At 48.6% G+C, this 14,335-nt stretch overlaps 1 protein-coding gene across 2 annotated transcripts in view; it reads left to right on the top strand.

Moving 5' to 3' along the window:
- The first annotated feature begins 1,310 nt into the window (after positions 1-1,310).
- Positions 1,311-14,335, top strand: part of SLCO5A1 (solute carrier organic anion transporter family member 5A1) — an 84,852-nt gene continuing 71,827 nt past the window's right edge. Inside the window, exons 1-2 of one of the 2 annotated variants that reach the window (XM_055705314.1) lie at positions 1,311-1,534; positions 2,322-3,695. In XM_055705314.1, the coding sequence (XP_055561289.1) occupies positions 2,750-3,695 (946 nt within the window). In that variant the 5' untranslated portion in view covers positions 1,311-1,534; positions 2,322-2,749. Of the gene's footprint in view, positions 1,535-1,564; positions 1,768-2,321; positions 3,696-14,335 lie in introns of those variants that run through there. The other variant, XM_055705315.1, reaches the window with a different exon arrangement.

A 14,335-nucleotide genomic window follows, 5' to 3' on the forward strand; every position in this document is an offset into this window, starting at 1 on the left:
CCCAATCTTGTGCTCCCATCTTTGAAGAAGTGATCCAACTCATAAACCCAGAAGAAAAAGTTTCTTTCCCTTGGATTGGTTTCCTGCTATCTCAGGGAGCAGAATGAGCTTACTGAGGGTTGAGCTTGAGTGCCAGAGCCAGCATGAAGGAAGCTGTGGCCATGAGGGGCTGACAGTGGAAGAGAAACAAGAAGAGAGAAGCTGCAGTAAAAAAAAGCTGTGGGATGATGAAATAGAAGAAGCCGTGTTAGGGACCCTATATAGAAAGAATCACTGATACGAGTTTTTTCAAGAATCCTTGAAAACCTATCTGAATCGAAGAGAATACTAAAGCTACAGGCCTAGACCAACCACTGAACTTGGGGGTACCTTACTGACAGGAGAAATGTGGTGAAAGCCTAGGAAAAAAAAAAGTATTCTTTTGGCTGTGTTGAATTTGAGCTGTTTGAGTGCTAAGCGAGTATAAAAAAGTATCAAGCATAAGCTTGGCAAAAATTCAAAATGGTGTCATATGAAACCACCTTATTGATCAAGATTATAAATAAGCAAACAAATGTGGTGAGCCAGTCTATCCTGCCAGAGAAGCACAGGCTATCCAGAAATGTATATTAGAATATTAATACTTTGTTGTATTCCTTAGTGTTATTTTATGGTAAAACTTGAGGCAAAAAAAGGAATACCTCATCAGTTCACCCTCTATCAAGCCACAACAAATTTAATAATTTGCAGGACTTCCTAGGTTGATCTTAGTACTAGAGCTGTAAAAACTGAGATTGAGAGGAAAACTAAGCAATGCAATCCAAGACACTACATAAACTGAGGGAAGGTATTAAGAGGAAACTCTATGAGATGTAAACTCCAAACTGCTTTTCCAGGTTTTGTGCATGTTTCCTACTTTTGGAGATGATTTACATTGGAGACAAGACCCTGGACAAAAGGAAGCATCAGGTGGCTGTTTTCTGTTTTCCTAAAATCCAATAAAATACCAATAGCCCCTTTGTTCTTCTCGCTTCTCAGCAGACGCTGTGATCGCGGTCTCGCTTCCGAGTATTTCCCTACACTTTATTTTTTAACACAGCGCGATGCAACAACACGGAGTTCCCCAAACGCCGCCCGGGGCCGACATCCGAGCCCGCACCTCGCGGGGCGCCCCGCCGGCTCTGGGCCACGGCCGCGAAGCTGCGGCACCGGGCAGCCCCGCACCGCCTGCCCCGCCGCCGGGCTCGCCCTCCCGCAGGGGCTCCGCGCGCTGTTGCGCGGGGCGGTATCTCGGCTGACGGCGGGCCGCCGCTCTGCCGCCGCTCCAGGTCGCGGGGCCCCGGGTCCCTGCTCAGCGGCGAGGGCAGGTCGGGGGGGACGCGAGCGCCCGGGCCGGCCCGGCCCGCAGGCGGCAGCGGGCGCGCCTGCGCTCCGCCGCGCCGCCCGGGGAGGCGGAGGCGGCCGAGGGGGCCCTGGGGCTCGGTGACAGGCGGGGCGGGAGCGCCGGGCCCGGCTGGCTCCCCGGCTCGGCCGCCCCCCCGCGCCCGCCCGCACGGTGAGTAGCCCCGTCTTTCTTCTCCGCGGCGGCCGGGAGGAGGGAGCGCGGTGCGCCCCGCCGGCTCCCCCACCCCGCCCGCTGCCCACCCCCGCGGGTGGGGGAGAGCCGCCGCTGGGGTGCGGCTGCCCGGGCTGCCGCTACCCCGCCACCGCCCGCCCCGCCGCGCACCGAGAAGGCGGAGGGGAGACAAAAGCGGACAAAGGAGGCGAAACGCTGGTCTCGCTGCCGGGGTAGGCAGGGCCGGGCGTCACTCGTCGCTCGGCCGTCCCGCGTCTCCGCGGGCGCGGGGGGCACCCGGGCGAGCTGGGGCGGCCAGGGCGGCCCCGCGGTGCCGGCTCCCGGTGTGCCCGCCGCCTGGCATCGGCTTTTGTTACTCGCTCCTCCGCCCGCCGCGGCTCCCCGGGCCGGCGAGTTGTAGCGGGGTGTTTATTTCAGCGTGTTTATTTTTAGGCTGGAAAATAAAAGGCTCGGCACGGCGACCTTTGGCTGCCGCATCCGGCGCCAAATAGTAGGGTCGCGCTCTGGCCGGGGCCACGGACGCGCGTGTCCGCTCCTGCACTTGGGTAAATCCACGTGCTGTCCCCAAGGACGCGGTCCCCGGGGCGCTGCCGCGGCCCCCCCGCCGCGGGGCCGGCGAGCGCTGCCCGGACCTCAGGGCAGACGCCGGGGTCGGGCGGGCAGAAGCCGGGGCGGCGGGGAGGGGGGCGCTGGGGCCGGCGCCGCCGGGAGGGGGGCGCTGGGGCCGGCGCCGCTGACCTCCCGTGCTTGCTCTCTGCCCCCGCAGATCGGCAGCAACCCCCCGGAGCTCTGTCACCGGCGTCGGCGGCGCGGAGAGAGGAGGATGCGGGCGGCGGAGCGGCGGCGGCGGCGGGCGGCGCTCCCCCGCGGCGGGCGGGCTGGCCGCGGGGCCCCGGCGGGCGGCTGCTGAGCGCGGCGCCGCGGGCATGCGGCGGCGGGGAGCGGGAGCCGCCGGCAACGGGGGCGGCCCGGCGGGCGGGCGGCCCCTTGAGCGAGACAGAGGGAGGATGGAGTCACAAAGGACTTGGGCTGACACGTGCGGCGGGGCGGCCGGCGGCCGCGGCTAGGGCCACCCCCCTCCCCTCCCTCCTCCCCTCCCCGCTATGCTGCGCTCCCGCCGGGCCCCTCAGCGCGCTCGACGCACGGCGGCGATGGAGCCGGCCGGGCTCCTCTGAGGCCGCGGCCGGACCCAGCATGGCCTCTGCGCGGACCCCGGCGCCGCGGCGCCCCGGGGCGGAGCGGCCGGCGGCGGCGGGGGGCCGGGCGGAGGCGCCGCGCTGCCGCAGCCTGCCCGCGCTCGGCGGGGCGGCGCCGCGGGGCCGCGGGGCCGCGCTCGGCTCCCCCCTGGCGGCCGGGGGGGGCGGCGGCGGCGGCGCCCCGCCGAGCCCCGCTGCGGGACCGGCTCCCGGGGCCGCGCGGGGCGGAGGCGCCGCCGCCGGGGCTGCCCAGCCTGGTGAGGCCGCCGCCGGCGCCGGCGGGAGCTTCCCCTGGGGGCCGGAGCGCGGGCAGCCCGCGGCGCCCGGCCGGGGGGTGTCCCCGGTCCCGCCGCCGCCGCTGCTGGCGGGCCCCCCGGGCAGAGCGTGCCTGCGGGCCGTGCTGGCGGACTCGCGCTTCTTCCTGGTGTGCATGTGCTTCCTGACCTTCATCCAGTCCCTCATGGTCTCCGGCTACCTGAGCAGCGTCATCACCACCATCGAGCGGAGATACAGCCTCAAGAGCTCGGAGTCGGGGCTGCTGGTCAGCTGCTTCGACATCGGGAGCCTGGTGGTGGTGGTCTTCATCAGCTACTTCGGGGGGCGCGGACGGAGGCCGCTCTGGCTGGCTGTAGGGGGGTTTTTCATCGCCCTGGGGGCCGCACTCTTCTCCTTACCTCATTTCATCTCTCCGCCGTACCAGATCCAGGAATTGAACTCCTCCGTCAGTAACGAGGGCTTGTGCGTGACTGGCAATGGCACCGCCAAAGAGCAGTGGGACTCGCCGGCCTGTGTCAAGGACTCCGTCGGGAACGACCACTCTCTCTATGTAGCTTTATTCATTTGTGCCCAAATTCTTATTGGCATGGGCTCGACACCCATCTATACCTTGGGACCAACGTACTTAGATGACAATGTCAAGAAGGAAAACGCCTCGCTTTACCTAGGTAAGGCATCTGAGTACTGGGGTGCTTTGAAGGCTGAACCCCAGATCTCTCTGAGGGACCAGTTACAGGCACTTCTGCCCTGTTCCTTCTGAACGTCACCTGTGCTAAGCTTCCCTTCCAAAGTGAACTTTTGAAGTAAAATTGCCATGCTTTTCTATTTTAAAAGCTTTTGCGGAGTGGTGAAGAGCAGTGATGGGGGAGGTGGATGCAGGGTGGGTGAGAGCGGCCGTATTCACACCCTCCTGCACGGGGAATGGGACAGCAGGGAAGCCTGGCTTCTCTGACACCTTTCAGCACTTGGCATTAGCTGGTGACTTTTTCAGAAAGCAATGTTTGAGTTCCCCTTGCCCCTTCAGGCTTCTTTTTGCTAATACACAGGCAATGCATTTCTAAATTTTGGTCAACATGCCTTTAGCCTAGAGTCTCTGTCTATAATGATACTGCTTTATAAGCACTTTGAGAGATTTTGGCGTGCTTTGTTTTACTTTTCCAGCGTTCATTAATCTTTAACTAGCAATGAATTTTGGGTGGCATTGATAAATCATCCGGCAACTCAGAAGGAGTTAAAAAACCGTTGATAAAACAGTGAGTAAAACCTTCAGGGTTAAGAGCTCCGTTATGGGACCTCAAGGGACACAACAAAACAGGAGTCCGATCTGGCACCTGGCTTTTGGCAGGTACAGACAGGTCTTCCTGATGGTCATTATGGGAGAAAGGGAATGCTCAGGTAACTGGGTGCTAAACTTTTTTGAACGTGATATCGAACATCGTACATTCTTGATAGTTTGTGTAATGCGTAAGAAGACTGACTGTTCTCTGACTTTGTGTTAATATCTTACATGATTCTGTGAGAAATGAACCTTGCGTACTCCTTCAAATTCTTTTCAAATAAGGAGAGGCACTTACGGGTCCAAGAGAGTGCCAAGGGGTTTTGGATGCTCGGCATTACCATTTTCAGTTCAATTTATTTCGGTTTTATGATAACCATGGAGGTAATCATTCCATGTAAAATCGATGTGCGTGAAAGGAATACACTCAGGGTGTGGGTGTAATTACTTTATTAAGCAAAAGTAGTGAGCCGGATCAGTATTTTTATTTCTTTTCCCCTGTTCTTCAGCAATTTGACTGTTCCCTGAACTGTTTTAAAGCCAGGCACAGTCTGTGTGCAGTGTTTTTAGAAAGCCTGAGACGCTGCTGGTTTTTGGAAGGAGGGAGAGGTATTATCTGTGGTTTTTCTATTGTTTTCACAGTGTTGCTAATCTTCCTGATGGAATATTTGGCAAAGTTTTCCCTCTTTTCCTCCCCTCTGAGAAAGGCTAACTGGTATGGAAATTTAGATTAACCTGGAATCGGCTTTATGGGCAGTATGAAAAAGCAAAGCATCTTGTTACTGAGGTTAGTAATTGTAGTTTGGTGCAGCAGACAGCAGGCTGAAACTTTTGCAGACAGATGATTTCATACACATCTCAACAACACAGAAAGCAAGGAGATGGAAAGGCTGCAGGTGAGGAATGAAAGGTAAAAGAGATGAACAGTGCAAGAGGAGGAGGAAGCCTTCACCAAGGAGTCAGCAGCTGGAAATCCTTACTGTGCAGGAGAAACGATGCCTACCCCTGAAGCACTTCTAGTACAGGAAATTGTAATAAAGTGGCTTGGGTAACTTACATTGCGGCAAAGATCAGACTTAAAGTTAACAAAGGTAAAGGACACCAGCAGCTGTTGGAGGATTGTATGTGACCCTTCAGCACCTGCTGGGCACTGAAGGCAGCTTTGATCTATACTGGGAGTACCCTCGTAGAGCTGAAGTTCATATGTAGTGATTCAAAAGAGTAAAGAGGAGGTACTCAGCTACAGCGTACATGAAAAATTCATGCCTGCGATCTGATTGTGTCCACAGGGAGAAGAATTAAAATAAACACAAATCATGTTTAACAGCGAGTAAAATGTGCCGTCACCTCCTTCCAGTCCTTAAGCTACTCAGGGCTAGAAACAATGTTGTTTCCCATTGAAAATCTTGGTATTATCTTTTTTAAGTAGTGTAGAATTCTGAGGAAACTTTTAACTTGTTCAGGTTTGAATATTTACCTCTCTTTAGACTTAGGCCAATGACTCTTTGAGAGGCAGGAGTTAAATCTGAGTTCCATGGGGAAAAAAGGAAAAGAGAATTGTTTGGCATGTTGATGTGAGCCAACATGTTTTTCTGGAGCTTCTCAGTGGTTTGGAATGTTTCAAGTCGTCGAGGAGAGGGATTTGTGGGTGATGCAGCCCAGCCAGGCGCAGGGATGGGATAGAGGTGGCCAGGGCATGGCTTTGTAGGCCAGCCACCACATATCTTGTGTTACACAATGCCTGTTTCTCAAGGCAGTCTGATTTTATTACTGGGGCAAGCCATGCAAATGATGTCAAGATGTAAAATGTGTGTATGCATGTAGGCATGAGCTAACAAAAAGTGTTGGAGTGGGCCATGGGAGTTGAAGTTTTGAAAAGAGAAGAAAGCCCGGTGAAACAGGCCTGTAACACAGATAAATATTTCTGAGCGAGGACAGTTAATTTAAAAAGAAAGTAGTCTCTAACATGAAGTGGAACATCACTAATGTGTTTATTCTTAGTCATGCTGGTATTGCATTGTATATTTTTTTTCTAAGAAAAGCAACATATATAAAGATGTGTTCAGATGAGAAACATTTGTTTACAAGCATGCACGTGATAGAAGTTCCTGCGAGCTGCAAAACTGCAGAGCTCTTCAACCCTGCAAGTGCGCCCACTAATAGTAGGTCAGTAAAGCCCCCCTGTGTATTACTAATCCTGATTCTGCAAAAACTCACCTTATGTGGCTGTGGAAGCTATCTTATTTATTTTCCAAGTTAATCCAGCTCAGGGCTCGAGTGGCGATAGCATATCCTCTTAAGTGTAGGCATGCAAGCTCAGTGTGGACAGCTGTTTTAACATTCCTGGCTGGAAGTCCTACTCTCAAAAAACATATTTGATGCTTATACATAGTCTCTTGGCTGCCTACACTTAAGTCCATCTGTCAGGGTGGCACTATGCCAGGTTACAAGGTGATATGTCATTTTTAGTTGGACAAAGGTGCCAGGCAGGGATGTATATTTGGGCCGCCTGCATAGCAATGTGCGAGATCACTCTTCTGCGGGACATTTCTTCCTTGTGAAGGCGGTGCCACCTCCGGGTCCTCTGGCCCCATAAACGTGTCGGTACTTTGATGCCCTGATGCTAACGTTGAGAAAATGTATGACATCAGGCTTGGAAACAAGTTGTGATTATAACAGGTGCCTAGGAAATACAAGAACTGGCTCCCTTAATCACAGATAATCCAAAGTGGAAGTTACATACTTTCTGTAAAATCCGGGCAATCAGTGAGTTGTCTTTGTCCCCCACTAAAGTCTTTCCCTTCTGTGCTCAGCTGTACTGTAGCGTGTCTGTCGTCAGCTACCTGATGTGTGCAGTTATGCTTTTAATTAACTAATTAATTTAATTGCAATTTAATTTGGAGTCAAATTGGACTTCACGAGTGTTGTTTGTGCTCGCCATGGTGTTTCTGCAACATGTGAAATTCTAGCACCGGAAACACAGTGTGTGTTTCCTAAACACTGATTTTTTTGTAGGCCACCAATAGTTTGTCTTGAATGTGAGTTTACCTTGTGCTTGTTCTATGGATTTTAAAAGCAGTTCCTTAAAATTAACTGTGGCACTTGGAAAGGGGAGTTTTATTAGTGGCATTACAGCACCTGAATAATTTTTCAATGTTTTGCTTCTTTTGCAAGTGGGTATTGTGATAATAAGGAATGTACTTTGAACTTTAACACATAGGAAGGCAATATTAGGTTTTACAGAAATACTGCATTAATGACAACATTTTAGCATTCAGGAGTGGCTTTCACCAGTACCCCAAAAATGACTGGTGGATTAATTAGTCATTGTGCTAAGAATGTTTTGTTTCAGCTCCAGAATGATATAGGCTGGTTAGGATATGAATCAGAAAAGCATCTAAGTCAGTTTAATTTCATGCAGACTCTCCATAGTTTTGGGAACAAACCGTAATTACAAAAGGCAAAGCTTTTGTGAGATAAGAGCTGGAAAATTGGATAAACCTGTGTTAATGGGGTTGGTGCAGATAATGGCTTGAGAGCCAGGGAAGTAAAATCCTTTCCTAACCTGGAAAAAGAATAAATATTTAGACTAGTTTCAAAAATGCTTTGGACTCTGGTTTTGTTTTCATGAGGATCATTTGTGGGTTGCTGTTTCTAGCATTAGGCAAACCATTTCACTGTGGCTACTGTACCACTGTGCCTGGAAATCACCTTTTTACCAGTGTTTTACAGCTGGATACTCTGTGTACCCCTCATGTCTTTTACAGACTTCCCCAAAGCCTGTATATATGTCAATCGTATTTATGGTATTTCTAGTTATATCTACACCTATATCCATGTCTCACCTGGAAGGAGAAGGCAGGAGAAGTAGCTTCATGTACTCCCATCAGAAACCAACCACCTCTGGGCACTGGGTCCTGGGGCAGAGTGCAGCTGCCAGGTGAGCTGGGCCTCTTTAACATGCTGTTGCCTGGATGTTGGCCTGGGAAGCACTGGATTTTTGTGCCACTTTGATTATTCGTTTTGATCTGGCCTCTGGAGGACAGGGGCTGGAGCCTGCCAAAGGTGTCAGGTCCTCTGTATGGATGCTGCAAGATCACTGAGGTTTTCCAAGGCAGGATCAACTTTCTAGCTGAACAGGAGGGACTGTCTAGAAGCAGTGAGACAGCTGACCAGCATTTTGTTTTATTCTCACCATTCAGCCTATGACCACTTGTGGTTTACATTGAATACGCTTTGTGCTACCCAATATCTGAAAAGGCTTTTTCAGGGTTGACTCAGCATTGATCCCTATAGTTTGTAAACCCTACAGACGGTACATTCAATTTTATAGCATGCCTGTGAGAAGGCAGGATTTTATGAATCAAAAACTGAAGCAAAAGGGCACGTTCACCAGTATTTTTTATTGCTTGCTGCATTTCCCTTGTCGAAAGAGCAGCGTGCTGAGCTTATTCGTCAAATACAGGATTTTAGTTTATTTATGTGAAATCCACATCTTGGTTTATCCATAGGCTAACACTAAGGCTTGGCCCATCAGCAGTCTTTTTTGTACAAACACATGCTTGCTTTGTATGCATACACAGCTGGGCAGGGCTGGCTGCAGGCTTGAGCTCGCTGTGCTCTTGGCTGGGCATAAGTAGCATCTCGGGATGCAGGTAAAGTGACTGCAGGTCTGTTTGTGCATATGGATTATACTGTTTCCCCGGAGAGAGAATTTAGCAGTCAGAGGGTTCAGTATTGTGCTTCTCTGGCATTTCTGTAACATCTTTTTTGTTAAAATGCTGATCAGGCAGCAGGCAGTTAGTAATAATTATTTAAAATAGCACTATGCAGTTTTACTGCTCTTTCCTATAGCTGTGGAAACAGAAAGATAAATTTTACTTCTCCACTTTAGTCTCCTGCTCCATAGGTGGACTGATCCTTTTTGTTTTTCATAGTATAATATCTTAGGCATTTAGAGACCGTGGGGTTCTGTGTCTGTGTAAGCAGTGTGTGCATACGATGAGTTCAATGGAAGGTGGGGGCAGCCTTTCCCCTGAAGTTTTCTGCCTGTGGGATTTAATGTCGTGAGTGATATACCTTCACTTGCCCTGCCACTGTCGCGTCCCTTAGTTATGCTTTTTGCGTCTCCCGTTGTGTCCTTGCCACGAGCTATATCATTGTTCACAAGCAGCTGTATTGACAAAGCACTGCTTGAAGTGACTGGCAAAATGTGCTTTGCCCTTCTTAGGAGCAAGAAGATGCTTATGCACATGATTGTCTCTTCTCTTTTATATGAAAGGAGAAAAGCTAGGTTGGATCCAGGGGTCTGAAACTCACTGAAGTCCCAGGCCCTGTTGTTTTCGTTGCTTAGCATTTGTCAAAATGCTTAGCATTTTGTTTCTGAGGCCAACAGTGCCCTTTTCACCTGCTCGAGCTTGGGAGTGGTGTTTTTTTGGAGAACAGCGCCTTTCTTCTCTGGTGAGCTCTGCTGCAGGGCTGGTTTGAGCAGACAAGTGTGAGAACCTGCCGTGGTCCCTGGAGAAGCTTGGAAACTTAGACATGAAAGTGGCCTTTAAGTAACAGCTTGTTTGTACCTTCTCCCAGGAACTGAAGGCTTGGGATCTAGTGTCTGATTACCCGGGGGCTGGAAACCTTAGCTGTCTGCTGGATACCCTGACTATTTTGTAAAGGGTCATCGTAACTACTCCTGTTGCAAGTGGATTAGAGATGCTTTGTGTTTCATGCATTTTTCCCTGAACTTTCATTCAGTGGCTGCCTCATCTGGGAGGAGTTAATTGCTGTGGAAGTGCTTATGCAGTCAAAAGAGAGGAGACCGGATTTCACTCTGCCATCACTCAGAGATACATAGGTTTCTGTCTTGGCTGTGCAGGGAACACGGGCAATTATATAAATGAGGCTCAACCTTCTGTTTCATCCTGAAGGCCAGCGACTAAAAATTATGATTTTAAAGTAGGTAAATGGATTTCATCCATGGGTTTTAAAAGAGCAGAAAAGTAACTCAATCATATTAGACTCTGTAGTCTCATGCTCTCTTTTTAATCCTATTTTAAGTCTTCTTCACCTCTGATAGCACGTTAAAAACCCTTGTTACTTGGGAAGCATGAACTCTGTTTTCTTCTTTTTTTCTCTCTTTTTTTTTTTTTTTTTTTACATGTTTTTCCCATTTCTTTTGAAAACAGTTGAGAAGTTACCATGCAAAAATAGCACATACTTCAACTGGTCCCCTCTGGCAGTTGTTGCCTCTGTTGACTGTAGGTGTCAAAGTGTTAGCTCTCTCTCGTGCTGTTGATGGACAGTGTGGTGCCACATGGCTTCTGAGGGCAGGGCAAGCTGATTGCCTGCCTTCCTGTGAATTGCCACCAGAGCTGTCAAAATTTCAGCTCCAAGTCCAAGGGTGCCTCTGCACCCCCCCTCAGCAGCTATGGGGGATGCTGGCAAGTTGTCAGGGCTGCAGCCTGAAGGCACTGAAGTGGCACAGTCAGAAGAGGGAAATGTTTTTCCTGAGAACCTCTAGAAGTGAAGGTTCTGCACAAGGAGCAAACAGCTCTGTTGGCCTTCCGAGTCCTTGAGTCCATGCTTTTATTCAAGCACCTTGGTACTTTTGCCATGGCTCATTTGCACTGTTTGGGCACATAGGCTGGAGCTAGCAAAGTTATGGCAACAGACAACCCTGCAGTGTGTACGCAAGCTAATTTCACTTGAGCCAGCCAGATCTGTACCCCAACTCCTTCCAAGTGCCCAGAAAAAAATAGGACATTTCCTGTGATGGGAAAGAATATGTCAGCGTCCAGCAGCACAAAGTATGGGCTGTGTCCTGCTTTGCCTCTGAACAGTGGGGAGTTTGGGCATCTGTTGTGTTGTCACAAGGCCAGAAATTCAGACACACTGCATGGTGTTAATGGGAGAGCTAACAAACCTGGGTCTTTCCTCTTCCCTTCTCTTCTGGCACAGGGAATTTCTTATTACCTGAGAAATCGTGAAGTACGAACACAGAAACTCGAGTGCTATTTTATGCTGCCGTGAGACCCGATAGCTTAATCTGAAAGCGTTAATTCTCATGTAGGTAAACAGCTTACTTGACAGCAAAGACAAATTACACTGTGAAAAACATTGTACTCTGGTATGAATTACATTTTATGGTGAGTTTGGAGGAGATGCAGTTGGAAAAAACCATGTATATTTTTACTTGTAATTTGAACAAGCATATACAAAAATTATTCAAAGAAAATAAACATGAACTGGCTCATGTGAAGTATTTGCAAAGCAGTACTGCGTGTCCACTAATCATATCCTGTGCAGTTCCTCTTTGATTCTTTTCTCCATTTTCAATATAGGTTCCCTTTCGGCAGCTTGCTTTCATTTCATTAGCTTGCTGGGGTATTTTTTGAGTGCTCCCATTTTTTTCCTTGCATATATTCATGTTAACACTTCTTTTGCCTTGCACCATGCATAGCTTGACCTCAATCTGATGGTTATCCTCTGTGCCTTTTATCTTTGGTACTTACAGGATTGGAATGAAAGCCTCAAGAGTGCCTCAGCATTGATTTTCTTAAAATCCAGTGCTGCTCCAAAGCCAGCTACCAGCTCTTCAGTTGTTTGAATTTAGTAAGCTTTTGTAAATTAGCAACTACTTTCCATATTTGTCTGCCTGTACAGTTAGCTGCTTAGAAGTGATAAAAAGTAGATCTTGGATGGATTCTCCTGTGGTTGTATCCTTTCCTTTCTGGATTAATTGAGTTATCCTCTAGAGTCAGAGTTTCTCAAATAATCTGTGTATTAGCTGAGTGTATCTTCTGATATCTTCTGATTTGCTGTTTCATACTCAAGTTGTAGTTTACCCCCATTTGTCACAGCTTTGCTCACAGCGGTTGACTTCAGGCGTCATGTAGGCACTCAAAGGTGCCGGTGGTGTATTCCTGAAGCCAAGTGCTCTCAATCACACCTTGGTTCCTATTTCTTTTTTTCAGTCCCTGGTTAGATTAAAATCTGAGTTCCTGACCTGCCAGGAGTCATTTTAAGTAATATGTTTTTGTAGGGAAACCAAGGTAGATAGGGAAATAGTTGTGAGCATTTTGCTGTGGTAGCTCTTAATCTGTAATTACTCAAACAAAATGTGTCAAGCAAGCCTCATTTACTCCAAGAATATCTAAAGGAAATACTCTGTAAGATACTATCTGATGTTGCTGTGTGTTAAGTTTTCCTTGTACTTAAAGAGAAATTGCTGTATTCAGCTGAGATGTTGATTCAGTAGATTTTGCTATGTGTAAGACAGCTGAGAATGCTACCTTTAAAGGTCCCAAAGGGATCCGCTCATAGGCTTAGAGGTCCAAACCACATGAAATTCATGAGCAGAATACCCTGAGGATGCTGGTTAGGTGGGATTTTTCAGCTGAAGAAAAACGAGGAAAGGTGAAGGAGAAGGGGAGGTTTAGTGCCAGTGGCACAGGGCTGGCATTGCCTCTTTGGAGCCGTCCAGGGTGGTGGGGGGCAGAGGCAGAAGGGGCTCTGTGCCAGGGGACACCAGCTTGGGCCAGTTCCAGGTGGAGTCCATGGAAAGGGATGAAGATGCTGCTCTAAGTGTCTGTAGAGTCCAGGAAAGCCCCTGGCAAGGCTGGGGAGTTTTGGAGAGAACAGAGAAGCTTTGCTACTGCCCGTGCTTTTCTTCCCCCCCGCTCACTGTTTCCTGCTTTTGCCCAATGCCTCTCCACGCCGTTCATCGTTCCCTGCCATTTCAATAGCTGGAGTTTAAAAAATGGTAACATAACACTTTGCCATTTCATGATTTTTAATCAGAATTTACGTTTCCATTTGTTACTTCATCCCACTGGGTGAAAAAGAGGTTTAACAGGGTGTAACCTTCTGGAGTGCAAATAGTTTCAGTAATACCCCTCCCGTTTAAAAAAGGTAAAAATTCGCAGGAGACCACTGCTTAATATTAGAGACCGTAATGACTATAAACTTGATGGAAAATTTATATCAACTTGACTTAATACAGCTGTCTAGTGACAGATGTAGTGAGGCTGTCCCTAGGGAAATTTTATAATTGTAGGGAAATGCAGAAGACATGAACTTTTGAGTTTTCAGCCTGGTAGTGCCGATGCACACAAGTTCAGGCATTTATCTGGTAAGTTATATAACTGGCCTGGAACAGGAATTTCAGAAAACTATGTTTGTTCTGCTAAAAGCATAACTGAGGGAAGGAAGTGGCATTTTGGGGCTGTCTGAAACAAGTAGGTGTTAGTTTGTTACCACACCTGCATTGTGTTATTGGAGGAATATTAGTCCTGTTACACAACAAATGTAAAAAGGCTCTGAACTCAGCACTATATCACTGTAATGTAATGCCATATTGTAAATAATTTTTTAAAAGCATAGCTGAGGACTGAATTGAAGCTTGAAGGAAGAGCTGTACTTTAAAGTTTCTAAGTAGCAATTGCACTCTTGATATGTGGAAACTGTATATTCATGGGCCTCAGTGACTGAATATTTTAATGGGACAGTGATTATAAAGGCAAAGATATAGCTGGTTGGTGTGAATTACTTTGGCTGCAGAAGCAAAGTAGGCAATACCATATGTTTATTCCTATGGCTTCTCCAGAAGCTCTGGGAGAAGGAAGATGAGCACTTCTGAATGAGTGCCCTCTGCATTTAGGAGTACCTCTGCGACTGAGCCTACGCGTAAGTACAGAAAAAGACCTTTCCTCATTAGCTTTTGCTCCTTGCCTTACTTGATCCTTGTTAGCAACTGATTTTTGCTTAGATGTGGACATTTCTTGTGCTTATTGATTTTATGGGTAACTGTACTCGCTTTGGACACTCAGAAGCAAGTAGGACACAGACAGCAAGTAGGGAGGCATTTTGCCTTGAAAGGCAAAACAGAAAGAGCGGGTAAGGCGACTGCACCTGTGCATTTGTGATAATTAAAAGAAAATCAGCCCTCTATGAGAAATGAGGTAAAACTGATTGACGAGTATTTGCCAGGCCAGCTAATGGGAAAGGAGTTGAAAAAAGCTTTTAAACCTGGTGACT

The sequence above is a fragment of the Falco cherrug genome, chromosome 3 (genome assembly GCF_023634085.1).
Source record: "Falco cherrug isolate bFalChe1 chromosome 3, bFalChe1.pri, whole genome shotgun sequence".
Lineage (NCBI taxonomy): Eukaryota > Metazoa > Chordata > Aves > Falconiformes > Falconidae > Falco > Falco cherrug.